Here is a 26,568-nt window from a genome sequence, read left to right as displayed (position 1 = left end):
AAGTCCATTGGTGCACAGCCGAGAATAGAAGCTCCGACCTCAAGGATGAGAGTCGAACACTGAAGCCATTAGGCCAACACTGTACACTCTTGTAATGCTCTGTTAATGTCGCCTATAACGTTAGTTATGTAATTCGTTACGCCAACTAAATCTAATAAGCGTCTTTCTATTAATATAGATCGCTCGCGTCGTACACGAAGTGCGTATAACGAACCAGCAAATGTACTTATTCCCATCGCTGGAAGAGGCGCGTTTCCAGCTAATGCGGCAGATGTTCGCCTGGCAGGCTGTTGTTACAAGCCAGCATCGCTTGCAGAGTACTAGGTTTGAATATTTCTTCTTTTCTGTCCACAGTATATAATAAAATTGCTTCCTATTATCTGCATTAAAAAAAAAAATTATAGAAAATTTTCGTTATACGGACACAAATTTGCTTGATCTGACAAAGTCGTCAAATTTTAGCTTACTCAATTTTTTTGAGGACACAACGAATGACTGTATTTGAGAATAAAACCATTGTTCATAGACTGTGTTATGGTGCATAATTGTTTAACTTTACTTGGAATTGTTGTATTTGTCATGTAACAAAATTAAACGTTCATTTCAGGTATCAAGTAGGAGTCGCTCGCGCACAAACAGCGACCTACAGAAACCTACTGACCAAACTGCCGGGAGCCGCTTCGCCCCTCGAAAATGTATATGATGCGATTGAGAAGAAAATATCACAAGTACGAGAATATGTCGATGAATGGCTACGGTGAGTTAAAATTTTCATATAAATGTGCAAAAGAAACTTACTACTCTCTCCCTCCCTCTCTGGGTGTTCTCCACCGGGACGCTGAGCACCCGAGCAGAGTGGTGGATTCTCAGAGAGCGAACATTTCTTCAAGAAAAAAGCGTACTAATTCTTGAAAGGCCGGCAACGCACTTGCGAGCCTTATAAATTTTTGTGTCAATTTGCAAATGAATAAAGGGGATCAAACATTTCAAACTGCTTCTAGAGTATTAATATGACTGTTTCTCAACAAAATCTCTCTTATCTCTACAACTTCTCTGTAAAAATTAGGAGGAGGCAACATTCATATAAAGTTTTAAATAGAAGTTGGAGACATGAAATGCTAATAAATCTTTTATTTTTTTAAATAGTTATCAAGCCCTATGGGATCTACAACCCGAGACCTTGTATGGTCGACTGGGAGAAGATATTACATTGTGGATTAAATGCCTGAACGACATAAAGTAAGTAAACATAAGTTTGATTCTTCGAGAAATGTTGCTTTAGGTTGAATGAGTTTTTTTTAATATCAAATGATAGACAGTAATTTCTTGTTGAATTTTCATACGTTCTTTATGAACTCTAACTAATTATTTAATGCATCTTAAAATCAATTTTATAATGTTACTAACATTGTGTGCCCTGAAGCACCCGCACTAATTGGTTCGTAGAATATGATAACGTTGTTTCAAGTCGAACCAATAATTTCTATAATCCTCCCAAGTGTTTTCTTATATTGATTCTGCCTTTTAATATTTACTATTTACTTGTATTTTATAAAAGGAAATCTCGTACGACATTCGATACATCGGACACCCGCCGTGAATACGGGCCCGTAGTGATTGACTTCGCTCGCGTGCAAAGTAAAGTCGCGCTGAAATACGACGCCTGGCACAAGGAAGTGTTGGGCAAATTTGGTGCACTCCTTGGTGGGGAAATGGTGGCCTTCCATAGCAGTCTTGCCAAGTCCAGGGGACAACTGGAACAGCAAACCATTGGTATGATATAATTTAAAATTTTCTATCTAATAAATATTTGGACTCATTAATTATATGGTCGCTCTCAAATTTAGTCCCTTACATTATTATTTATTACTTGTGGTGGTTTGAGGTGAGACATTCTAGGGAGAGGGGAGGTTTTTCATATGATCATTAACGTACCTACGTGCATACAGGTACGCATGCACGTACACAGGTGTACATATCATGCATACTGAAATTTATCTAAACAAAAATATTTTTAGTTCTACATCTTTGATCTTTAATTGTACCGTGGAAGAGTGGAAGAAAGTTTAATTATTAAAGTGAAATATAGACTATTTGCGATCAAAATAATTCGTAGTATGTTGATTGATATGCCCAAAAACAGAAAATATAATTCTAAGTAGAATCTTTTGTGTTATCTATGTTGAATATGTTCAATAGGATAATTATGATATTTCAAGACAAAACGTAAAGTTCTATATTAATTAGTTTATATTGTTGTTGTACAAATATTTGTTGGTCAGAAAAGTCAACCTGGCTTTTGACTGTTTTTTTTTGAGATTCTTAAATAGTGTATACGATTAAAAGTTATGTCATATTTTAATACAAATTTAAAAAATTCACTTAAACAGAGGCAGCATCGACCAGTGATGCGGTATCTCTTATCACATATGTACAACAACTGAAGCGAGAGGTGTTGGCCTGGGAAAAGCAAGTCGATATTTACCGAGAGGCTCAGCGTATTCTGGAGAGACAAAGGTAATTATTACGTTGGACTAAGTTGAACCTCCTTTATGGGAAATCTAACTTAGATTTTATTAGTATGTGATTTATTTTATTTATTTAGCCTAAAACTCGTTTATCGATTTTTGAACAAGAGTTTTGACGAATATGTGAGCAGTGTTGGCCCAGTGGCTTCGGCGTGCAACTCTCATCCCTGAGGACGTAGGTTCGATGCCCGGATGTGTACCAATGGACTTTCTATGAGCGCATTTAACATTGGGTGAAGCAAAACATCGCGAGGAAACCGACTTGCCTTAGACTCAAAACGTTGACAGTGTGTGTCGGGCACAGGAGGCTGATCACCTACTTGCCTATTACATTGATAAATGATTATAAAACAGATACAGAAATCTTAGCCCCTGACCTAAAAAGGTTATAGCCAGTAGTTCGATTTATTTAATTTGTTTGACGAATATAAGCCTAGAATATTTCAATGTATAAAATAAACTACACTATACCGGTTTAAATGCGTATAAAATGTAAAATCACTGTCCCGACGATAATGTTAGGTTTCATAATACTTATGTAATTTTCTTTCCGTACAGATTCCAATTTCCATCTACTTGGCTCCACGTTGACAATATAGAAGGAGAATGGAGCGCATTTAACGAAATCATGCGCAGGAAGGATTCTTCGATTCAGACACAGGTATGTCAAAAAAATTCAAAAATCATTTATTCATATAGGTAACACAATGTAAACTTATGAACGTCAAAAAAGAAATATACATTAAATGCTTCTAATTTTACATTTACCGCCAGTTCTCAAATCAAGGCGGTAGAACGGAAGAGAAGAACTGACAATAAACTCTCCGCCACTCTTTTTAATATGTTCATATAGAAATAATATTTGTTACATATAAAGTTTGGTAAGAAAATATATGTAAATATTCCAATTTTATAGGTGGCATCCCTCCAACAAAAGATCGTCGCTGAAGACAAAGCGGTCGAATCTCGTACAGTTGAATTCCTCACTGAGTGGGAACGTAGCAAGCCCACTGATGGCTCTACTCGACCAGAAGACGCTTTGATCCGTCTTAATGCGATGGAGACACGGTACACGCGCCTTAAAGACGAAAGGGACAACGTTGCTAAGGCAAAAGAGGCTTTGGAACTTCATGATACAGGTCAGTATACTTTCATAACAGAAGTTAATAGCGAGATTTTGTGAAGGTCATAGATGCGATTCTGCCTCTGCCACATAAGAAACAGTTGTTTTTCATAATTACTGATAAATAATATTTGAACGACTAGATAGAGAGAAAAAAAAATGTATACCATATCTATATATACTGTGAAACCAAAGTTAGAGTGTACTCCTCCCTCAAAAGTCGGCAACGCACCTACTAAAAATGGGTGTCCATGGGCTGCAATGACAGCCCTTTTTGGGATTCCCGTAGGCTCGTTTGCCCTCCTATTATATAAAAAATAACATATCAATTTATGGAGTCTATCAATAATCGCATCCCAGGTTGACCAAAAAGCAACTTTTAAAATACCTTTGCAATATTTAATATTTGCATGTAAACAATTAACAAGGCGCGGATCAATATATGAGGTTAAAATTATATTGAAATTTGGGTCTAACATTAACTGAATAACCATTTATTCATTAAGGCCATCCTAAGCAATATTTTTGCTATTCAGATTTTACTGGCGCTACATATAATTTTCACACACAAAAAGTGTATTTTATTATTCTTATTATATTAGTCTTGCAATAGAATAAATAACACTATTGTAACATAAAATAGTAAGTAATGGTACAATATACTTTTTACTCCAATTTTATCCAGATTTTTTTTGTTTAATTGATCTATCAGGTAGCTCAGTGAACAATGAGCGTATGACAGTCGCATTAGAAGAATTGCAAGATTTGCGCGGTGTTTGGTCTTCGCTTAGCAAGATCTGGACACAAATCGACGATATTCGCGATAAACCCTGGCTCTCTGTACAGCCTAGGAAGCTCAGGTAACTTTTTTCGTTGTACTAACTGTGCCCTAAGTCTTAGTTATCTCTACGATTGCCTTCTTTAATGTATGGATTATTCAAAGAGAGTAAAGTATCTAATATTTTTTAATTTTCTTTTTACAAAAACATTGTATGTTTTTTTCATTTTCTTTATATACAATTTGTTTTCAAAAAAAATATCTAAATTAGTGTAGTCGAAAAGCTTTTTGGTAAGTATTTTTATTTATCGTATTTGGACCGTATTATAACGCTCTAATTATGAATCTTTGATACAAAAACCCAGGACACAAATTGTGTGTCTTTGTAAAGCTGTAACTATAAAGTATAAACTCTAGTTTGAACTATACAAGAGGATACCGATTTGTGTTAAATGCCTGTTAAATTGTAATAAAACTTACTAACTATAATATTAAAAGTAATGTTATTATCTTTCAGGCAACAATTAGAAGCAATGTTGAATGAGTTGAAAGAATTACCAGCTCGCTTGCGTATGTACGACAGCTATGAATACGTTCGCAAGTTGCTCCAGTCTTACACCAAGGTATCAATATAGTTTATGATATAAGAAAAATGTTAGCATAATAAAGTTTTAATTTTACATTACGTATAGAGAATGGTATTTGGGAAATGTGTTTCTTTTTTATACAAAAGAATATCTGATACAAATTAGCATCATTCTTTCTATTACAGAGCTTTAGTGGTATTAAATTTAATTTGACGGAATTGTAATTAATACTTAAGAGTTTTAAGGCCAAAGACCATAATTTAATAAATGGGCTTCAGTTTTTATAAGTAAAGTTAATCTCTTGTAGTAGCTGTATCGCAATTTATCAAATCTATAAAGCCGTTTAGTAAATTGCATTATATATTTCCAGGTGAACATGTTGATCGTGGAGTTGAAATCGGATGCCCTCAAAGAGCGTCACTGGCGTCAACTGTGCCGCGCTTTGAAAGTGGAATGGTCTCTGTCTGAGCTGACCTTGGGCCAGGTTTGGGATGCGGACCTACTGCATAATGAACATACTGTGCGCGATGTTGTTTCTGTGGCGCAGGGAGAGATGGCTCTCGAGGAGTTCTTGAAGCAGGTACAAAATATACAATGCAACTTCGAGTATACCTTGACGTCTTAGTGGCGGCGACATCTTTATTATAGAAAAAGCAATGATTTTGTGGCAAAACCACACGCGGTTTTTCTACAGTCGCTTCATTGCGTCACTAATATAAAAATGTTTTAAGTATTTTTTTATTTGAAGTTTCCTCTTATATAACTGTTTTATAAGGACCCCGGTAGCTCATTTACAAATATGTATTGGTATTGAGCACTCCAAGATATTGCACTAATAGACTCTATGAGATATTTGCTATAAACTTTTGCAAAGCTCGTTCGTTATTTATGTAACAATCGAAACATCCAAAATGGTTTTCCTTTTTCGACTTTGTATTTGAAGTGTTACACGCTTCATCAAATATTTGTACGAATATTAGTTTTCGTCAACCATTTTATGTACTAACAATGTGTATGAATTTCCTTTTATTAATTATTATGTTTTATTTACTTTTTTCTGCTTCAAACACTGCCCTAACACGTATACGTACGTCGAACACGTATTCAGAGTCCTGCGAGTCTTAACTTAGCGCGAACTAGGATAATATGTTAAAATCTAAGACGCGTTTGTAAGACTTCTGTAAAAAAAAAGAAAAAATGTGTCAAAAATTTGATGTTACATTACGGGAGTTGAATAATATGTATCATGTTTTATCAGAGTTATAATGTACAATTTACGGATAATTTTAATCTAGTTTTAAACTATTTTTATATTTCAAAACACGATTTTATACCATCTCTATTAAAACAGGTTCGTGAATCATGGCAGAGTTACGAACTGGACTTGATCAACTATCAAAACAAATGCAAGATAATTCGTGGTTGGGATGATTTATTCAACAAAGTTAAGGAGCATATCAACAGTGTTGCTGCTATGAAGCTGTCGCCTTATTATAAGGTAGGCCATTTTTAATTTTAAGTCTTAAAATTTAAATTAAAAAACATCAATCCTTTTTTTATCATTTTTATTTTTTGTAGACAATTTACATGCCATGTACGTATTCCTTCACTGTGAGAGCAAATGTTAATCACGCTCTCGGTGTTATTAGCTTAAAGCAAATGCTGCTCAGTTGACAGCTTATTATGTTTACCGTTAAATGTGCGTTTCGGTTTGTTCTTTGATGATTTTAAGTTCTAATAGTTAAATAATTTTAAAACGATATTGTCTTATAAAATATAAACCATAAATTTATAATTATTTTATTTTATTTATTATTCACGCCTTTTTCCTGGAATTTTTACCTGAATTGGTAGGCAGAGAGCACGGATCTACAGTTACTGCGGTCCTGACATACCTCTGTCACTTCATTCACCTTCATGACATTCACCATTCATACTCGTCGGTTATGGGAAGTTTTGACGTGACAACGTCTTATAATTCGATGGAGCCGGCTGCACGCACGAAAAAACATGACTCATGCGGCGTTACCTCGCTCTGAGGCGTTCCATTTAAGGCTTGAAGTGGAAGCGAGAGCGCGAAGCGACAGAGAGGCAAAATCTGAATCCGCGCTCTTCAGCGTTCGACATCTGTCTCTCTCCTACTTGAGTGAGCGATTCGTGACGTTGACACGTTCAACTATCGTCAGTAAACCGACTTTACAGACAACCGATTTTTTTTATAATTGTTTAATATATAACTTTATTCTCCTTAAAGGTGTTCGAAGAAGAAGCTCTTACATGGGAAGAGAAACTCAACCGTATCAACGCGTTGTTCGATGTGTGGATCGATGTGCAGAGACGCTGGGTCTACCTTGAAGGCATATTCAGTGGTTCGGCTGACATCAAAACTTTGCTACCGGTTGAAACTAGCAGATTCCAGAGCATTAGGTATTTATTTAATTATATACATAAAAGCCACGCATATAAAAAATAAGAAAATGAACATGTTATACATATTAGAAGTAATGTGTTCCCTCGATAATAGGTGACGGTGTGCACAAACATAATATAAGATAAATATGAAAAAAAAGACCTTAAATTAAAAAAATATAGCAAAATAACCTAAGATAGTAATAACAGAAAACCCTTCCTGTAATCGGATGGGCGATATTTAACAATATTTCACTTTCTATATATACATTGATAGTACTTTTAATATCGTAATACCTACTTACACGCAGCCTTGTGTTGTGTTTGTATATATTTATAATATTTCTTTAGTAAAAATAAGTTTTTTTTCTTCTTTTTTCCTTTTAAATTGTTATCTTTAATTGTATTTAATTTTAATATGTAAGTATTGTGTATATCTATATAAACACTACTACTAAACTAACTATAATTTAAACTGTCAAACAGTGAAAATACAGTTGTTTTAAGACATATTCTTTATTCTAAACATGCACTACAAGATTTTTTTCATCATAATATTTTTTCCAGTTCTGAATTCCTCGGTCTAATGAAGAAAGTAAGCAAATCCCCAATGGTTATGGATGTATTGAATATTCCTGGAGTTCAGCGATCTCTTGAACGTCTTGCAGACTTACTTGGAAAAATACAAAAGGCTTTGGGTGAATATCTAGAAAGAGAAAGAAGCAGTTTCCCAAGGTATGTTATTCTTAATATATTTAAATTTTCTGTTTTCTGTGTAATTTTTGTTAATTATTTAATTCATTTTGTTCAATTATCGGTCTAATACATACAAAATATGAATATAGGCTGCTAACCTATTTACGTGCCTATATTTCGTCTTCGTATTTATATTTGCTACCATATGGGGACAATAATATAATTGGAGGATACAGTTTGGCATTATAGTTATCTATCCTCATCTAAAATTAAATTATACCACATGAAAGGTAATCAGAAAATTCATTACGATAAGCGAAAAATTCAAACACTTCCAGTTTCCAACCACTTCCTCTCGCTTCATCCACTTTCAGTGTTTGTGTTCGTATTAAGTGCTAAAAAGTGAGTGAAAAAAATGGAACCCAAGCACAAAATGTCTTCCCTTTATTAGACACTGTTAGTAGTGTTATTGGACCCTTCCTTATGTAAAAATGCTTATTAGTAAATTAGGTTAGACTTACATTACTGAGTAGTCTTAAGTTAGGCTAGATCGTAATGTTCCATGTCTTAGTAAAGACACATGTAAAAAAAAATATTGGTTGTTTGTAAAGTAGGTTTACGATCGAGATGTTTACGTGATAACGTCTTATTGGTGATATAAGTTTTTGGGAAGTAAGGAATTAATGAAGATAACAATTTTTTCAAATTTTAAATTACATCTATCGTTTTATTCACACTTTTGATGATAAATTTCGGGTGTAAAATGACAAGTTTACTTATTCGACTATGATATACATTTTTCTTCATACATTCACGGAATGCCTGGCAGCGCTTGAGATGAGACGGGAGATCGGTCCGTCTCTCTCTAGTTATACCTGCGATCGCGCTCGTGAGGTTTTGGTGTGACACAAGTTTCTGAACATGTCACCCGACTAAAACGATTTTAAAGACGTTATCACGTCAAAAAATAAAAAGTGCCTAATTTAGTAGTACATAATAAAAAATTACGTGCGTACAAAGTACACGTATCAGTGAAAGAAGTTTCACTTCAAAAATTCACTTTCATGATATTCACCATGCATGCTCGTCGGTTATGAGAACTTTTAACTTCTTTACATCCTAGATGTCCAGATGTATCCGACGAACGATTTCAGAACTTAGTAGAAAAATAGTTATCAAAGCTACGACAAACTGTATATAGACAAAAAAAACAATATAAATTTTATTTTCTTAGGTTCTACTTTGTGGGAGACGAAGATCTCTTGGAGATAATTGGTAACAGCAAGAACATTGCTCGTCTGCAAAAGCACTTTAAGAAGATGTTTGCGGGTGTTGCTGCAATTATACTGAATGAGGATAACACAATCATTAACGGTATCGCTTCACGGGAAGGCGAAGAAGTAAGTGGTTTACGATAGTCTGTCCTTTTAGATTCATTAAAGCTTTAAATATTCCCTTTTGATTCAAAAATTTAAGTTTTCGTCTTTTTCTCTCAAATTGGGTTTATGCTGTGTTGAAATGAGACAGGCGAGACTTAATACGATGAAATTAGATCAATTTATTTTTTATGATAATTATTTAATAAAAATGATTTAAAAATAACTAGAAGAAGCTACTCTGTATGTGATTATTTCTCTGTGAGGGTGAAACTTCAAAAACCTTAATGAGTCTGCGTCCACAATTCGATTCCTTTGTTTTTTATTAATTTACCATAATAGTACATTCAGTAATTTTGATCCGAAAAAGTCTTTTTTTCTATTCAAACTTTCTTTTTTTAAACTCATAATTTGCATAATTTGTATACTTTAATATTGTGTCTCTCAACTTAAAAAGAGGAAAAGGCTAATACAATCTTTTTTTAGGTATACTTTACATCGCCGGTATCAACAGTTGAGAATCCCAAAATCAACTCCTGGCTCTCAATGGTCGAGCGAGAGATGCGCGTGACCCTCGCTTGTCGCCTCAAAGACTCAGTCGCTGACGTAAAGCAGTTCAAAGACGGAAATGTTGACCCGCAGAAGTTCATCGAATGGTGTGATAAATATCAAGTAAGTTACGTTATTTTAAACATAGCAATTGAATTAATTAACGATTTTTAGAAGTTTTGGTACTTCCAACGTAAGTAAACATAACGTACAAGTAATAGTAATCTTCAAGATGGATATTGAGACATATTTTTGTCTTTGTTCCGCATTATACAGCACAATATATCCAAAGACAATAAGTGAAACGGACTTAACATTGCAGTAATAGAACTGACTCTGTAGAACCAGCTGAACACTGAATTGTTTCTTTAAGAAAAGAGCGTACCAATTCTTAAAAGGCCGGCAACGCACTTGCGAACAATGTCTCTATGGGTTGTTATATAAAATTAAAGATAATAGCGCTTTAAAATCACAAATTATTTTAGCCCAGAAGACTAAATCACAAAATTTAAGCTCCTGTTAGGACAGGCGACGTACAAATTAAGGTCTCATGAAAATAAAATTGTAATTTTCTAAATAAGAATAAAGTTCTTTAAACATATTTAACAAATTGTTACGTTTAAGTTTATCCCAGGATTCAATTATTTTCATTATTACTTATATTTATTTTGATTATACTTTCTGTTCCTCAGGCTCAAATTGTTGTGTTGGCCGTACAAATTCTCTGGTCCGAAGACGTAGATGCAGCTTTAGTCGGCGGTGGAGGTGATGGCCTCAAGCGAGTGTTATCTCACGTTGAGAACATGTTAAATATACTTGCTGACTCCGTACTACAGGAGCAACCGCCTTTGAGAAGAAAGAAACTGGAACATTTGGTAAATAAATACTACTTTTATGTATAATACCGGAACGTTTCAGCTAATATGTCTAAAATATGCAATGATTTCAAAAACGTTCATGGACGTACAAAATTTAATGCCAAAAAAATTATAACAAAATACAGAGTCAACTGCATAGCGACGCTGCAATTACTACGCATTTTCTCACGATATTTAGAGTTTTTACACATTTGGACTACGAAAGTTGACGTTTGAGGGAGTTTGACGTTACACTACAGTGCATATTTTTATTGATATTTAATGATTGTATATAATTTTAACTTGTTTTTGTCTACAGATAAACGAGTTTGTTCACAAGCGAACGGTAACACGACGTCTCATCGCCAATGACGTCAACAGCGCGCGCTCATTTGATTGGCTCTCAGAGATGCGATTCTACTTTGATCCTAGGAACAATGATGTGAGTGCATTTCCTAATAACTTTATATGACCAAGCTTACGTTCGCTTTAGGAAATCTGTAAATTTTAACGAACGCACCTTTTATCTATTGTTATTATAATTTGTTTTGCATTTTCTTCTCAAGATCTTCTTTAAAGAACGTTAGTATAGAACTTACGCTCTTATTTACAAACGCAATTAGTTCAAGAAGGTTGTTATAACATGTCCTTTAGTTAGGGCAATTGACGTAAGCCATTAAGAAAAAAACAGCTATTTGAGGTTTAGAGGATTATTTCTTGAGACTGTAGGTACTATTATCACTTTGGTGCCAAAATTCTTTTAAGTTAATATTTAGAAGAAAATAATGGTTGCCTGTAAATTCGGTTTACGGACCATAGTTTAACGTGACAATGTCATAACAAAACATTGATGATATGATTTCATTCATACCTTTATGAATAAAATTAAATATAATTTATTGAATTATCGCATACAAAGAAGGAGTGAATCCATAGCACACATAGGCCAATCGAGTGGCAGAGAGATTGATGCGGCGCAAGCGTACAATGAGCGTAACGGAGCAATGAGTCATGCTTTTTCGTGCGTGTAGCCGGTGTTCATCGATTTGACGACGTTGTCACGTCAAAAATATATAACCAATAAGTTCGGACATAAAAATTAAAATTCCTCGGAAAAATACATACATTTCTTTATTTAAAAAGTATTTTTGTGTTATAGGTTCTTCAACAACTTACAATTCACATGGCAAATGCGAAATTCCTATATGGTTTCGAATACCTCGGCGTGCAAGACCGTTTGGTACAAACACCACTTACAGACCGCTGTTACTTGACCATGACCCAGGCTTTGGAGGCAAGACTTGGTGGTTCTCCGTTTGGTATGTATACATTTCTTAAAATATTTCATTTCAAAATTAAACAAAACATAGACTTTAATAATCTTGTGCTCAAATAAAAATGATATGAAATTTTGACAGTTATTATAAGTAGGTAATAATAAAATAGTTCTTCAAAATTCTTTAAAAAAATTCACTTTAGCAAAGATATATATTTAGACATAGTATTTAGTAATATGAAATTTTATTTATAGGTCCGGCTGGTACCGGTAAGACGGAATCCGTAAAAGCTTTGGGTAACCAACTGGGTCGGTTTGTGCTCGTCTTCAATTGTGACGAGACGTTCGACTTCCAGGCCATGGGAAGAATCTTTGTTGGTCTATGTCAGGTATTTTCTTTTTTAGATATTTCAGTTTTATAAAAATATATTATATATATGTATAATAATAAATTTGTGATTATTTACCTTTTTTTTAAATTACAATTACGTCTTTTTGCTTGGAAATAACTCCCATGATCGAAAAATATTCGACATATCGCATAATCAGTATTTTTGCAAGCTTCACTTTTATCAATTTAATTCTTAAATATTAATAATAATACTTAGGTCGGCGCTTGGGGTTGCTTCGACGAGTTCAATCGTCTCGAAGAGAGGATGTTATCTGCTGTATCGCAACAAGTTCAAACCATACAGGAGGCACTAAAGAGTCATCAGGAAGGCGATAATACAGGTATATTATAAATATTTATTTATTTAAAGGAATAAATTATCATTTACCTCTTGTTTAAAATGCAAAATCGAGTTTATTTCGTATCACATTAAATTATACGTACGTATTTTCTCACTTAAACTTTTTCACGCATTCCTATATAGCTTGTAGGCATAATTTAATTCAACATTTAAAGAACTTTATTTTTATTATCTCAAAATGATATTTTTTTACATGAGACAATATTAAAATACGAACGTGATGCGCGTCGCCCCTTGACAACCGTCAAAGTTTTAGTATTCTAGGCTTATTCTGATGTGTGTCTTTAATGCCCTTTTAAATTGATTAAACGCTAATATTTTCAATTTTAGACGATAATTTATTATATAATTGCACACCCTCATTAATTGACCTCTTCAAATAATTTGTACGCGGCTTCGGCAACTCGCTCGACGAGTTTTGCGTGTAGTTGGTGTGTTTGATGATATGCTACTACAGTCAAAACCGTTTATAACGACATTGAAGGGACCGTATAGTTGCCGACGTTATATCCGATAGTCGTTATAAGCAATGTCATATACACAAGTACAGTACATATGTATGTACATAGTTATATGATCATAGGTAGGTATGGGTTATAATATGGTATGTTTATTACGAAATAATTAGGTACAAAAGTAATCAGTCATTTTGGTCTGTTTTTTTTAGCCCAGTCTCAAATATTTTTTGCATTTCATCCATATGACATGAGATTTTTATTCAATAGAAAACACTTTTCTCTTTTTTTGCGACATGATAACACATAAATGCACAATTGCACAGTAAACAACACCAACACTTTTAAATCAAACTGTTACTCACGCAGTCAGTTAGCGAACTAAACATGTGTAAAGTATGCAAGGTCAAATGGCCGGGAAGAGGTTCGGATGAGACGGGAGAAAGTGCGTAGGTAATAATATGCCTAATATTCATTCAATGCTTAAAAATAAGATTTAAAATCGTTTGTATTATTTTGTTTTGCTGAGACAAGAAGCGGTTGGTCGTTATAGCCGATGAATATCGATAAAATTTCGTCGTTGTAAGCGATATGTCGCTGTATCCGATGTTGTTATAAGCGGTTTGTTTACTGTATAGTTTACTAGGGATTCGGACGGGACCATACAATCTGGTTGTAATAACCGATAGGTCGTTGTAAACGATGTCGTTATAAACGGTTTTGACTGTATATGTAGAGAGTTATTTAAAAGTTATTATAGGTTAATTAATATAATACGTATAAATACAATTCTTCATTTTCAGCCAAGTCAATCACAGTGGAGCTGGTTGGCAAACAAGTCCGTGTCAGTCAAGATATGGCCATTTTCATAACAATGAACCCTGGATACGCTGGTCGTTCCAATCTTCCTGATAACTTGAAAAAGCTGTTCCGCAGTCTTGCTATGACCACACCCGATAGGCAACTCATTGCAGAGGTCATGTTGTTCAGCCAAGGTTTCAGAACTGCTGAGAAACTGGCCTGCAAGATTGTTCCCTTCTTCAAGTAAGAGCTTTTTTATTCTTACTTGGATATTTTATTAATTTATTATGCTTGGCCAGTCATGTAACATATACTACAACAATAACACATCTTAAATCCTAGGGGTTTTAAAACGGACATGGTAACTGGAATCACGTTTTATTTCCAAAAGAAAATGTATTAATTAAATATTTACTTAGTAACCTATAATGTTTTAGACTCTGCGACGAACAACTGTCCAACCAATCTCACTACGATTTTGGACTCCGAGCTCTGAAATCCGTACTTGTCTCCGCTGGTAACGTCAAGCGTGATCGCATTCAGAAGATAAAGGTATGTGTTATTGCTTTGTTTCTCATTACATCTAAAATCATCAGTGGAACATTAGTAAAGTACACCACGTAACATTGTGTTATTAATCATGTTTAAAGGTTATATATGTAAAATAAAACGAATGAGTACAGGAAATTAAAAAAAAGAACTACTAAAAAGTAATCTACAACAATACAATACCTGAAAATTAAATTAAATGAATAAGAGGCAGGTATTTTCTATCACCTACCCTATAATTGGACACATTATTTAAGGGCGTTTCCCAAAGTTAAAAAAAACATTTCAAATAAAAAACTAAATCCTAATAATTAAATTTAAAAAACTTACTCTTCCAAGTTACAAAAAAACATAAGAAAGCAATTAATAAATCAAGACCGTCCAAAACACAGAATTCACCGTCCGTGTCTATCTTTTACCGCTACCTTCAACCTATCATAATTTACCGACACTAAGACAACGAATATTTTTATAAGAAAAAATATAAAGGATACAATTTAAATCGCCAAATTAATTAAATTTAATTTGCAGGAAAACCTTAAAGAACGCGACACAGAAGTGCCCGATGAGGCCTCAATAGCGGAATCTCTCCCAGAACAAGACATTCTTATCCAATCAGTTTGTGAGACCATGGTTCCTAAGTTGGTAGCAGAAGATATACCTCTACTCTTCTCTCTGCTTAATGATGTGTTCCCCAACGTTGGATACACACGGGCTGAAATGACCGGTGAGCTTTTATTAAGAAAGCAAGCTATTTAAAAAAAACAGCAATTGTTATAGCCCATTCCCTACCGTGAAAACCGAATAATTAAAAATTATTTGAGTCCCATAACAGTTTGACACATTTTTTACTTAGTCTTTACATATAATATTGTTTCTATTTAAAAACTATTATATTTATGATAGGTCTTAAGAACGAAATTCGTGCCGTTTGTGCGGAAGAATTCCTCGTGTGTGGAGAAGGCGACGAGCAAGGAAACACGTGGATGGAAAAGGTAAAAAAATATCTAATCATTACAATTGGATAATAATTAACAAAATTAAAAATTTTATATAAGTAATCTATCTGCTGCCGCACATATTTTTATAATTTACTTCATAAATTAATTATTTTATTCATGATCATAACATCATAATGGTGTTGGTTCAGTCATGCATCACTAATTTACAAATAATATTTTGAACACTACGTTTTATATTCGTTACGCTTTAAAATTACGTAATTTTTTGTACATGTGACGAAAATAACTCGTAAAAGCATGTTACGTACGTACGTACGTACCGGTAACGGGTACGTGAGTGAGTGTATGCGTTTCCATGCTAACCCGTAACGGCACGTAGAGGCTCAGCGCAGCGTCGCGAGCCGAACACAGCACGTGGATCGAGAAGGTTAGTGCTGCAAACTATGGAGGTCTTTTCTTGTGTCCAGTTTGGTCTACGTGTTTACTCTCGCACAGTTGTCGACTTATTGATGCCCCTAACATTTGTTCTATACTAACAAAAATTCAATGTGTTATTCCATTGTCAATAATTTTGTTTTAAAAAGTACTTTATTTATCGCCAGTATTCATGAGAATCGTAGAGGTGGAACTTTATAACAAAACAAATATTGGGTGCATATGCTTTTTTCCACTAGTCACTGTTGTGTTAGTTCTGGTTATTTGCACGTGTTTCTTTAGTCATTGTTGGGCTTCAGTTATTCGCAGGATATGGAGAATCAATTCACGGTACAAGTTCTGGTTTCGCCAGCTCAACATATTATGCGCGTACACTTTACATTTATCGGCTTGTTGTACACGTCATGGCACAATACATTTCACGAGACATTTGAAAACACCCACATGCACAGTTATAATGCACCTTTGTGTTCTTTTCTATGAGGTCGATATTTCTTTTTTATTTGCAGTGTAGATACAGTTGGCGACTAATTTGTCTTCGTGGTATACGTATGTCTACTTGTTTGTGACAAATGCTTTAAAATTACGCAAACTGCAAGGATTGTTCTATACTCTATACCTTTTGTTACATACTATATAATATAGATATGAAAATTCTGTTGACGATTAATTACGCTCTTTACGGCAAAATTAAAATATGTTCCTTATATTAGGTCCTTCAACTCTACCAAATCTGCAAGTTGAATCATGGTCTAATGATGGTCGGTCCTTCTGGAAGTGGAAAGTCTACTGCTTGGCGTGTTTTACTGAAGGCATTAGAAAGGTAAGCTATTTATAGAATAATTCCCTCATAACGGTGCGTATGAAGATATTCAAACACGGCTCATAATTATTTAACATTATCTTACAGATATGAGGGCGTAGAAGGCGTTGCCCACGTGATTGACCCTAAGGCTATGTCCAAAGAAACCTTATATGGTGTTCTAGACCCTAACACCCGTGAATGGACCGATGGATTGTTCACTCATATATTAAGGTAATTAAATTAGTGACTTAAATGTTCTTTTTAAATGTATATTATTTCTAGGAAACATTTTTTTAGTTCAATAAAAATAACTATCTACAATAATAAAAAATAGGGGTTGATCGTAGAGGGATGAAAATTAGAGGGTTGTATGTATTTTTGTTTGCTGTATCATAAAAAAATAAAAACCAATTTTTTTTACGGTGGTCACTCCTTATCACTTAGTGAATTAAAAGATAGATAGTAGCCGATTCTCAGACTTACTGAATACGCATAAATAATTTCATAAGAATCGGTGAAACCGTTTTGGGGGAATATGGGAACGAACATTGTGACACGAGAATTTTATATATTAGAGATTTTAAAACTTTGAATGAAAATATTTGTAACACGTAAAGGTAACATTATTTTTAAATTTTCAGAAAAATAATTGATAATGTTCGTGGTGAAATAAACAAACGACAATGGATCATATTCGATGGTGATGTTGATCCTGAGTGGGTGGAAAATCTCAACTCAGTGCTGGACGATAACAAACTGCTTACCCTACCTAACGGTGAACGATTGTCTCTACCGCCGAATGTACGGGTTATGTTTGAGGTGAGAAAGTGTTTGTCTTCACATGATATAACTTCACTATGAGTGGCGATGAGGCTTTGTTTAATTGAAAATAAATCTTATTATATTCCTGTACAAAAATTCCCAAATTAATATTTTCGTCAGTTCAAGTAATAGTAATTCAAGTTCTAATTAATTTTTGTGCAGGTTCAAGATCTGAAATACGCAACGCTGGCAACAGTCTCTCGTTGTGGTATGGTGTGGTTCTCCCAAGATGTCCTCACAACTGAGATGATCTTTGAAAACTACCTTCTTAGGTAACAAACTTTTATTTTATATGTGAAAAACCTATTTTTCAACACAAACATATAATCGAAAACTGATTAACCCTAAGTAAGTTTTCGACAATAATTCTCCCTAAATTACAAAAATTATCCAACTTGTTTAAAGTTTTGTTGTATTGACTATTTCAAATACTCTTAAAATGTTACTAAAAAATACTCAGTTCAAAGTAATCCATTTAGACTCGCAGGAGATATGTAAAAGGGCACAAAATCAGTTCAATTCAATAAAATAATTTTCATGTTTGTTATTTTTATCGTATATTATATTCAACGCGATTTTCTTTAGGTTACGAAACATTCCTCTTGAAGACGGAGAAGAAGATTCATTTAGCATTGTGATGGCAGCACCTACAGCGGGTGGTGATCAAAACGCCACTGAAAACATTCTATCCCCAGCATTGCAGGTGAGAATTAAATCCTATTTATCACAATACATAATGAAAAATGTAATAAAACTTTTATCCTCAATCATTTTTTCGATTACATAAACAAATTTATTTTTTATATATTTAATGTGACTTAAATTGAATTAAATAATTGTGAATGAAACTGAAATGTTTGGGCGTTGATAAGATAATAATTGATCAATTACTAGGTTATAACCAATTTTATTTATAGCCTTATAGCAGAAATACAAAATATATACATTATAGTTATTGTTTTTCTTAATTTATGATAACTGATTCTGGCTGCATACGGGCAAAGGCCTCCCTCATTGTCCTCCATTTTTCCTTATTGTATACCAATCTAAAAAAAAGTTTCTGCTCTACATTACATTTTTATTATTTTAGACCCAACGCGATGTTGCTGCAATTCTGCAACCATTATTCTATGGTGACGGTCTGGTTGTGAAATCTCTGGAAAGAGCGGTGTCCCTCGATCATATTATGGACTTCACAAGACATCGGGCACTTTCTTCACTGCACTCTATGCTTAATCGTGGAGTCAGGTAACTAAACTATATCTATAAAAACATGTAATATATCTAAATTTCTTAAGATATTTAAATAAACAATAATACAGGTTCTTAAACTAAAGTAAAACAAAAGAAACGAAGATTTTTTTCAAATCATTAACAATAATCAAAATCACTAACCTTTGAATACCCACGACTCACTTAAATTATACTTTACGCACGTATACGCATTACTCGTGTAAACCTTAGTTGGCTAAAAATTCTTTTTGATTAATATTAAATTAATTAATTGTCTGATTTTTTTAGAAACATCCTTGGATATAACCGCCAGCACCCTGATTTCCCCGTGACAAACGACCAGCTAGAGGCATACGTACCCAAGTGGCTCGTGTATTCCCTTTTGTGGTCATTTGCTGGGGACGCAAAACTGAAGGACCGCAATGAATTAGGAGACTTTATACGCTCCGCCAGCACCATGCAGTTGCCGAACTGTGGGGCTAATCAACATATCATTGACTTTGAGGTTAGTTATGTAGTATAAAAGATTTTTCGTATTGAAATGGTCACTAAGATGTTAGGGTAGCTAATTACGTGATAACTTAAGACAGAAGGTCTCTTAAATAGGGTCTGCTACTACAGTATTTCCGAACCAATTCGACTTAGGGTCTTTCAAGAAAAGAGCGTACCAATTTTTAAAAGGCCGACAACGCACTCGCGAGCCTTCTAGCATTGAGTGTCCATATCACTTAACATCAGATGAGCCTCCTTTCCGTTTGTCCCGTTCTATAAAAAAATATAACCCACTTGGATCTCACATTTTTGCACAAGTTATGTTTTTGGTGGTATTTATTTTTCATACATAGTAAAAAGTGTCTTTCGTAGTTGAGCTGATTCATATGCAAGATGTGTGAAGTTAAATATTTGTTCCATAGGTGTCGATAACTGGTGAATGGGTACCGTGGTCTGCCAAAGTGCCACAAATTGAAGTGGAGACTCACAAAGTGGCAGCTCCCGATGTGGTAGTGCCGACACTTGACACCGTTCGTCACGAGTCCTTACTGTACACTTGGCTGGCTGAACATAAGCCTTTAGGTATACATTTTTATTTAAATACTAGCTGGTTTGTTGCCATGTATATTATTTCAAGGAAACATTTTTTTAGTTCAATAAAAATAACTATCTACAATATTACTAAATAGGGGTTGAATGTAGAGGGGTGAACATTTGGGGTTGTATGTATTTTTTATGCTGTATCATAAAAAAATAAAAGCATAAAAAGTGTATAAAAAATAAAATAAATTTTTTTTTCGGTGGACACTCCTTATCACTTTGGGGTTTGAAAGATAGATAGTAGCCGATTCTCAAACTTACTGAATATGCATAAAAAAACTCATAAGAATCGGTCGAGCCGTTTCGGAGGAGTATGGAAACGAACATTGTGACACGAGAATTTTATATATTAGATAGAAATTAAAATTAGGCTTTAATTATAATGTTCATATCGTTTTGTCTGTTATTTTGACATTACGAAGTCAACACTCATATATGTACTAATTTTATTGTTGTGCTAAGAGCATGGGAACGTGGACGAACCATCAATTTCTGATTTTACATAGCAACTGCCAAAATAACTGGTCTTTTCTGTATACAAAAAAAAATATTATAAACAATTTTAATCTCTATATAGTGCTCTGTGGACCACCTGGTTCGGGTAAAACAATGACGCTGTTCTCCGCTTTGCGAGCCTTGCCCGACATGGAAGTTGTGGGACTTAACTTCTCGTCGGCCACCACTCCCGAATTGCTGCTTAAGACGTTTGACCATTATTGTGAATATCGCAAAACACCTAATGGTGTCGTATTAGCACCCGTACAGGTATGGTTTTTTTATATATTTTTATTTGAACTATTCCTTAGTTTGGTAAACCAGCTGCCCTCTGAAGTATTTCCTAACCAATTCGACATAGGGTAATGAAAAGAGCGTACTAATTCTTAAAAGGCCGGCAACACACTCGCGAGCCCTCTGGCATTGAATGTGTTCATGGGCGGCGATATCATATGCAGTTAAATAACGGTTAAAAAAAAGCTTAGATCGATTAGAAGCTTTTCAAATCTAATAAATTTCTAATTCGCTTTAACTTTTAGATGATTACATATTGATTTTTACTACCGTCATCTCTTCATAAAATATAATAAAGATCGTGAGTTACACATTCATGAGAAATTATGGAGTAATACCAGCCGTTTTTATTAATTTCTTTCAGTTGGGAAAATGGCTCGTTCTGTTCTGCGACGAAATCAACTTGCCGGATATGGATCAGTATGGCACTCAACGTGTAATATCCTTCTTGAGACAACTTCTAGAGCATAAAGGCTTCTTTAGAGCTAGCGGTAAGATTTCATATTTTCTTTTTTTTACTAGTCAATATTTAGGCTTGACAAGAGTTAAGTTCGGTGGCGCTTGTTGTAGATATGTTCAGATGTATGTAAAATGAAACACTTTGTTTGAGGCTGGGTTACAACTAACTTTAATCTTTTAAAATAGGAGCTTATAACTAACATAAAATTAGGGGTAGTGGGGTTGCGACACTAACAAAAACTATCTAGTCTTATCTAAGGGTTCTTAAATCAAAGTGACATTTTAATTTAAGTGCAGTCGACTTTTTTGGACATCGGAAACAAGAATGTTGTATTACAATTTATGAGTGTTGAAAGAACTAAAGGGCTCAATTTGGCTTCAAGGGTGCGACGATTGCTAACATTTGGTTTACATTTCTAATTATTAACTAAAATATATTTATGTAACTTAACTAATGTTAGTTTACATAACCCACGTTTGACCATTTTATTGTTATAGATCATTCCTGGGTACATTTGGAACGTATACAATTCGTTGGCGCGTGTAACCCTCCGACTGATCCGGGCCGTAAGCCGCTCTCTCATCGTTTGCTGCGACATGTGCCCGTTATATACGTCGATTACCCTGGAGAGACATCCCTTGAACAGGTCAGCATCAACTTCTCGATTTCATCATATTTTTATTTAAATCTAATTCTAGTATTAAACTTATAACTATTTCACAAAATAAGTGCTAGATTTTTAGGAACCAAATTTTTTATTTTTTCCTCTCACCATAAAAGTATTTTCGTCATTGCCATGTTCCTAGAACTGTCAATGAAATAAAAGGAAAATTTGATTCTAAACTCCCTTTAAATTGTTTTTATACTTAATACAGCCTGCAAGCTTAAACCTCTTTTCAGTAGAACTCCTTTTGGCTAAAACCGATATCCAGATTGAGCATTCTGATAAACGAGCTAGGTCTAGATAACCATAGTTGCTCTCCTCACACTTTGAAATCAGTCATCCTTTAGTTTTTTATAATTAATGAATTGATGTATTATTTTTTTCACTCTTCGTGTTTGTTTTGTGTGCCTATCAGTACGTTAAATTGTATTTTATTGTTTCTTTATGTACCAATGTATCAGTATGCCGAGCGTTGGCAAGCTTTTGTAAATAAAATGAATATTTTGTATGAATTTTCTTATAGATCTATGGCACCTTCACTCGGGCCATGCTTCGAATGCAACCAGCATTACGTGGCTACGCGGAACCTCTAACCCAAGCAATGGTAAAGCTGTATCTCGCCTCGCAAGAACGCTTCACTCAAGACATGCAACCGCACTATGTGTACTCTCCCAGAGAAATGACCAGATGGGTGCGAGGCATTTGTGAAGCTATCAGGTATAATTTAATATTTCAAAGTAAACAAATGTCTTTCAAAAATAATTAAAAACTGGTTGAAGTAGACAAAATCTTACTAAAAACGTCCTGACGATTAATACCTGCAGCTGAGTTTCATCATCGGACGTCGAGGCAGAATATGAAACTCCACCCGTATCACCTCGACGTCCGTCGTTCCACAACTGAGCGTTTTTTCCACTATGTGGAACCAGCTGCCGACTGAAGTATTTTCGAATCAATTCGAGTTCAAGTAAACAGCGTTACAATTCTTCAAAGGCCGGCAACGTACACGCGGTGGTATGCGGTGAGCCTCCTGCCCGTCTGCCCCCCGTTCTATAAAAAAGGCGATATTTTAAATGTATGCATATCATATAAAAAATATCAAACTTTATACCCTCCTGAAAACCAGTAAAAAATCCCTATAATGCCATACTTACGTTCATACATAATTTTCTTATAGACCACTGGACAACTTATCAGTAGAAGGTTTGGTACGACTTTGGGCTCACGAAGCTCTGAGATTATTCCAAGATCGTCTCGTGGATGATGTAGAACGCCAGTGGACCGATGAAAACATTGATACTGTTGCCATGAGATTCTTCCCAGGTATGCTTATAATATCCTTAAAGATATTATGTTGCTAAGAAAACTTAATATAAATATCAAGAAGTAAAACAAACAAATATTTATTTGCAGGTATCAACAGGGAACAAGCACTTGAAAGACCGATTCTGTACAGCAACTGGTTGAGCAAAGATTACATACCGGTTCAACGCGATCAACTTCGCGAATATGTTAAGGCCAGACTTAAGGTATTTATTATTTAGTTCGAATTACGTTTTCGTATTAGGAATTACATTTTATTTTAGTCTTTGTTGTAAAGACACTTAATTAAAGGAGTACTTCATAGAATTAAAACTTGTAAAGAACTAAGGAAAAATAGTTTTTGTGTTACAACTAATCAAACACATTTGTATAAGACATTAAGTATGCGTGAATGAAGTGGTGCGTATGTATTAGTATTATATACCTATCTATTTAATATACCCATAAATTTCCATATTTAGGTATTCTATGAAGAAGAACTGGACGTGCCCCTAGTACTATTCGATGAGGTGTTAGAACACGTGCTTCGGATCGATCGTATCTTCCGCCAGCCACAAGGGCACTTGCTGCTCATTGGAGTTTCTGGTGCTGGTAAAACCACACTCAGCAGATTCGTCGCTTGGATGAATGGTCTTAGCATCTTCCAGATCAAGGTTTGTTTGTCACTCGATATATATATTTTTTGGTTAAGCTATACGCCATTTGGTTGTATATTATATTGTTTTAATATATATTATATAGATATTATATATATTTTAATAGAGAACTTCCTTTCAATTAGGTGCACAACAAATATACGGGTGCCGATTTTGATGAAGATCTCCGATCGGTGCTTCGCCGCGCTGGATGTCGCGATGAGAAGGTTGCCTTCATACTTGACGAGTCCAACGTACTCGACAGTGGTTTCCTTGAGAGAATGAACACGTTGCTCGCTAACGGAGAGGTACATTTTTTACTAAACAATATTTTAAAGGATTAATAATAACGAGTATTCGTGTACATGTAGATTAATTTTACTTTTTGTAAAATACATTTGAGCACCTTGATTGTATTATTATTAATTTGAATTTTTATTAGAAAATATCGATACTTATTTTTATGTCGTATGTTATTTTTAGGTGCCTGGATTATTCGAAGGAGACGAATTCGCCGCTCTTATGACGCAATGTAAGGAAGGTGCACAAAGGGAGGGACTTATGTTGGATTCCAACGACGAGCTCTACAAATGGTAACAAAACCCCTTATTATTAAAAATCTTAATTAAATATTATTCCATAATTAATAAATAACTTAAATTGAATTGTATTTACGAATTTGTATGAAAAACCCTTCCTTTGCTTATGTTTGGCATCGTTAGAGTATTATACATTCACATATATTTTCAGGTTCACAGGGCAAGTCATGCGCAATCTTCACGTAGTATTTACAATGAACCCATCTTCAGAAGGATTAAAAGACCGTGCTGCGACATCTCCCGCGCTCTTCAATCGTTGTGTTCTCAACTGGTTTGGTGATTGGAGTGATTCCGCTCTGTTCCAGGTATAATACCATATGTTTAGGTTATTATTTAATAATATTAAAACAGTTCTGAAGCACTGAACATACTAATTTTCGTTTATAATAATTTGGTCCTTCGTGTCGGTTTTTATAAAAAATACCTATAAAATATTTCAGGTGGGTAAAGAATTCACGACCCGTATGGACCTAGATTCATCAGACTATATTCCGCCAGAGCTGTTCCCAGCAGCGTGTAGTGTCGTAAGCCCCCGTCCGTCTCAAAGAGAAGCGGTCGTCAATGCGTGCGTATACGTTCACCAAACATTGCATCGAGCTAATGCTCGTCTTGCAAAGCGTGCTAACCGTACTATGGCTATCACTCCCAGGTAAATATAAAACAACTTATAGATACTTATTATAAATATATATTTAAATATTCTATACCTTTACTTCTGTTTATGTATATATGGTATACAATCCTTAAATTAACTTTTTTTTTTAAATAGACACTACTTGGACTTTATCCAACAAATGGTGAAGCTGTACTCAGAGAAGCGCGCTGACCTCGAAGAACAACAGTTGCATTTGAACGTAGGTCTTGGTAAGATTGCAGAAACTGTGGAACAAGTCGAGGAAATGCAAAAGAGTCTTGCTGTTAAGTCACAGGTAAAAAACCTCTTATTAAAAGATAGTATTTTAATCCGTTTTCATATTTCGACTGTAACCTATTAAGAATTAAAGGCTGATTTATAATAAATATTTTGAATTAATGGCTTTGAGAACTTAGGGGATTAAATATATTATTTAATATTTTATGTAAATCATGTTATTTATTGGCTAAACAAGTTAGGTATACATAGTTATATGCTTGAAATTTGCTAAAAATGTAAGTTAAAAAAACTTTCCCGGTTCACTCTTGAATCGATGGATTAGTAAAGATGGTAGTTTACATTAATAACTATATTTTCAGGAACTCCACGCTAAAAACGAAGCCGCTAATGCTAAACTCAAACAGATGGTCAAAGATCAACAAGAAGCCGAAAAGAAAAAAGTTGAAAGTCAAGAAATTCAGGTTTCTATACACATTACATGCCTTTTTGTCAATTAATCAACATTAATTACAAATTATGACACTTGTGCAACTTTTATGAAAACAGGTCGCTTTAGAAAAACAAACAAAGGAAATAGAGGAGAAACGTAAAGATGTAATGGCGGATCTCGCTCAAGTGGAACCGGCGGTTATTGAAGCACAAAATGGTTTGATACATTTCTTATTTCGTTTAGAATTTGCTCCAAAAAAGACATTGAGTGTTTCTTTTGCATTGCTCATTTTCTATGTATTCCGCGTAACATAATTAAATAGAACAAGCTATTTTGATTTTAATACTTGGGTGTATTTTACGAACATTCAAATAATATTCGTCTAGTAAACTGTCAGTATGGAATCTATTATCGTACTGATACGAATACGAATTTATGTTATTATGATCCGGGTAACAATGTACAATATTTTAGTATGTAAAGCAATTATAGTGAAAGAGATGTACAAGAATATGCAGAAAAAACACCATTCAATTTTTTTTTTTAATTTAACCGTTTGAGTGCCATGGGTTTTTACTGATATATGCCTAAAAATGCCAAAGAAAAATCGTTGATTTTGGGAGCGCTGTTGCGCTTCTAAAAATTCTGGCACATATGCGCAGGAGCGCGATTGCCTTCCTCGGCAATCAAACGGTTAATATTTCATAGT

The 26,568-nt window shown here is 34.4% G+C and overlaps 1 protein-coding gene across 5 annotated transcripts in view; it reads left to right on the top strand.

The window, feature by feature from the left end:
* LOC125050367 (dynein heavy chain, cytoplasmic) overlaps positions 1 to 26,568 on the top strand; it is a 54,654-nt gene that overhangs the window by 10,758 nt on the left and 17,328 nt on the right. For 3 of the 5 annotated variants that reach the window (XM_047650148.1, XM_047650146.1, XM_047650147.1), the window contains 47 exons: positions 179 to 324; positions 608 to 757; positions 1,147 to 1,239; positions 1,559 to 1,773; positions 2,391 to 2,517; positions 3,087 to 3,189; positions 3,445 to 3,667; positions 4,364 to 4,511; positions 4,947 to 5,052; positions 5,387 to 5,596; positions 6,368 to 6,514; positions 7,271 to 7,443; positions 7,993 to 8,160; positions 9,356 to 9,521; positions 9,984 to 10,169; positions 10,739 to 10,921; positions 11,223 to 11,345; positions 12,063 to 12,222; positions 12,435 to 12,568; positions 12,788 to 12,911; positions 14,190 to 14,430; positions 14,625 to 14,739; positions 15,268 to 15,463; positions 15,643 to 15,731; positions 16,078 to 16,125; positions 16,847 to 16,956; positions 17,044 to 17,169; positions 17,580 to 17,757; positions 17,923 to 18,032; positions 18,346 to 18,463; positions 18,851 to 19,008; positions 19,282 to 19,498; positions 19,908 to 20,067; positions 20,663 to 20,850; positions 21,239 to 21,365; positions 21,832 to 21,980; positions 22,522 to 22,715; positions 23,176 to 23,321; positions 23,412 to 23,527; positions 23,783 to 23,974; positions 24,103 to 24,264; positions 24,440 to 24,549; positions 24,707 to 24,860; positions 24,996 to 25,204; positions 25,325 to 25,484; positions 25,789 to 25,890; positions 25,976 to 26,075. In XM_047650148.1, the coding sequence (XP_047506104.1) occupies positions 179 to 324; positions 608 to 757; positions 1,147 to 1,239; positions 1,559 to 1,773; positions 2,391 to 2,517; positions 3,087 to 3,189; positions 3,445 to 3,667; positions 4,364 to 4,511; positions 4,947 to 5,052; positions 5,387 to 5,596; positions 6,368 to 6,514; positions 7,271 to 7,443; positions 7,993 to 8,160; positions 9,356 to 9,521; positions 9,984 to 10,169; positions 10,739 to 10,921; positions 11,223 to 11,345; positions 12,063 to 12,222; positions 12,435 to 12,568; positions 12,788 to 12,911; positions 14,190 to 14,430; positions 14,625 to 14,739; positions 15,268 to 15,463; positions 15,643 to 15,731; positions 16,078 to 16,125; positions 16,847 to 16,956; positions 17,044 to 17,169; positions 17,580 to 17,757; positions 17,923 to 18,032; positions 18,346 to 18,463; positions 18,851 to 19,008; positions 19,282 to 19,498; positions 19,908 to 20,067; positions 20,663 to 20,850; positions 21,239 to 21,365; positions 21,832 to 21,980; positions 22,522 to 22,715; positions 23,176 to 23,321; positions 23,412 to 23,527; positions 23,783 to 23,974; positions 24,103 to 24,264; positions 24,440 to 24,549; positions 24,707 to 24,860; positions 24,996 to 25,204; positions 25,325 to 25,484; positions 25,789 to 25,890; positions 25,976 to 26,075 (7,060 nt within the window). The remainder of the gene's footprint in view (positions 1 to 178; positions 325 to 607; positions 758 to 1,146; positions 1,240 to 1,558; positions 1,774 to 2,390; positions 2,518 to 3,086; positions 3,190 to 3,444; positions 3,668 to 4,363; positions 4,512 to 4,946; positions 5,053 to 5,386; positions 5,597 to 6,367; positions 6,515 to 7,270; positions 7,444 to 7,992; positions 8,161 to 9,355; positions 9,522 to 9,983; positions 10,170 to 10,738; positions 10,922 to 11,222; positions 11,346 to 12,062; positions 12,223 to 12,434; positions 12,569 to 12,787; positions 12,912 to 14,189; positions 14,431 to 14,624; positions 14,740 to 15,267; positions 15,464 to 15,642; positions 15,732 to 16,077; positions 16,126 to 16,846; positions 16,957 to 17,043; positions 17,170 to 17,579; positions 17,758 to 17,922; positions 18,033 to 18,345; positions 18,464 to 18,850; positions 19,009 to 19,281; positions 19,499 to 19,907; positions 20,068 to 20,662; positions 20,851 to 21,238; positions 21,366 to 21,831; positions 21,981 to 22,521; positions 22,716 to 23,175; positions 23,322 to 23,411; positions 23,528 to 23,782; positions 23,975 to 24,102; positions 24,265 to 24,439; positions 24,550 to 24,706; positions 24,861 to 24,995; positions 25,205 to 25,324; positions 25,485 to 25,788; positions 25,891 to 25,975; positions 26,076 to 26,568) is intronic. The other 2 variants (XM_047650150.1, XM_047650149.1) reach the window with 1 other exon arrangement.

This window comes from Pieris napi, chromosome 6, assembly GCF_905475465.1.
Source record: "Pieris napi chromosome 6, ilPieNapi1.2, whole genome shotgun sequence".
Taxonomy (NCBI): domain Eukaryota; kingdom Metazoa; phylum Arthropoda; class Insecta; order Lepidoptera; family Pieridae; genus Pieris; species Pieris napi.
Note: the sequence above shows the minus strand (reverse complement) of the source record. Positions and strands in the feature narration are given on the sequence as shown.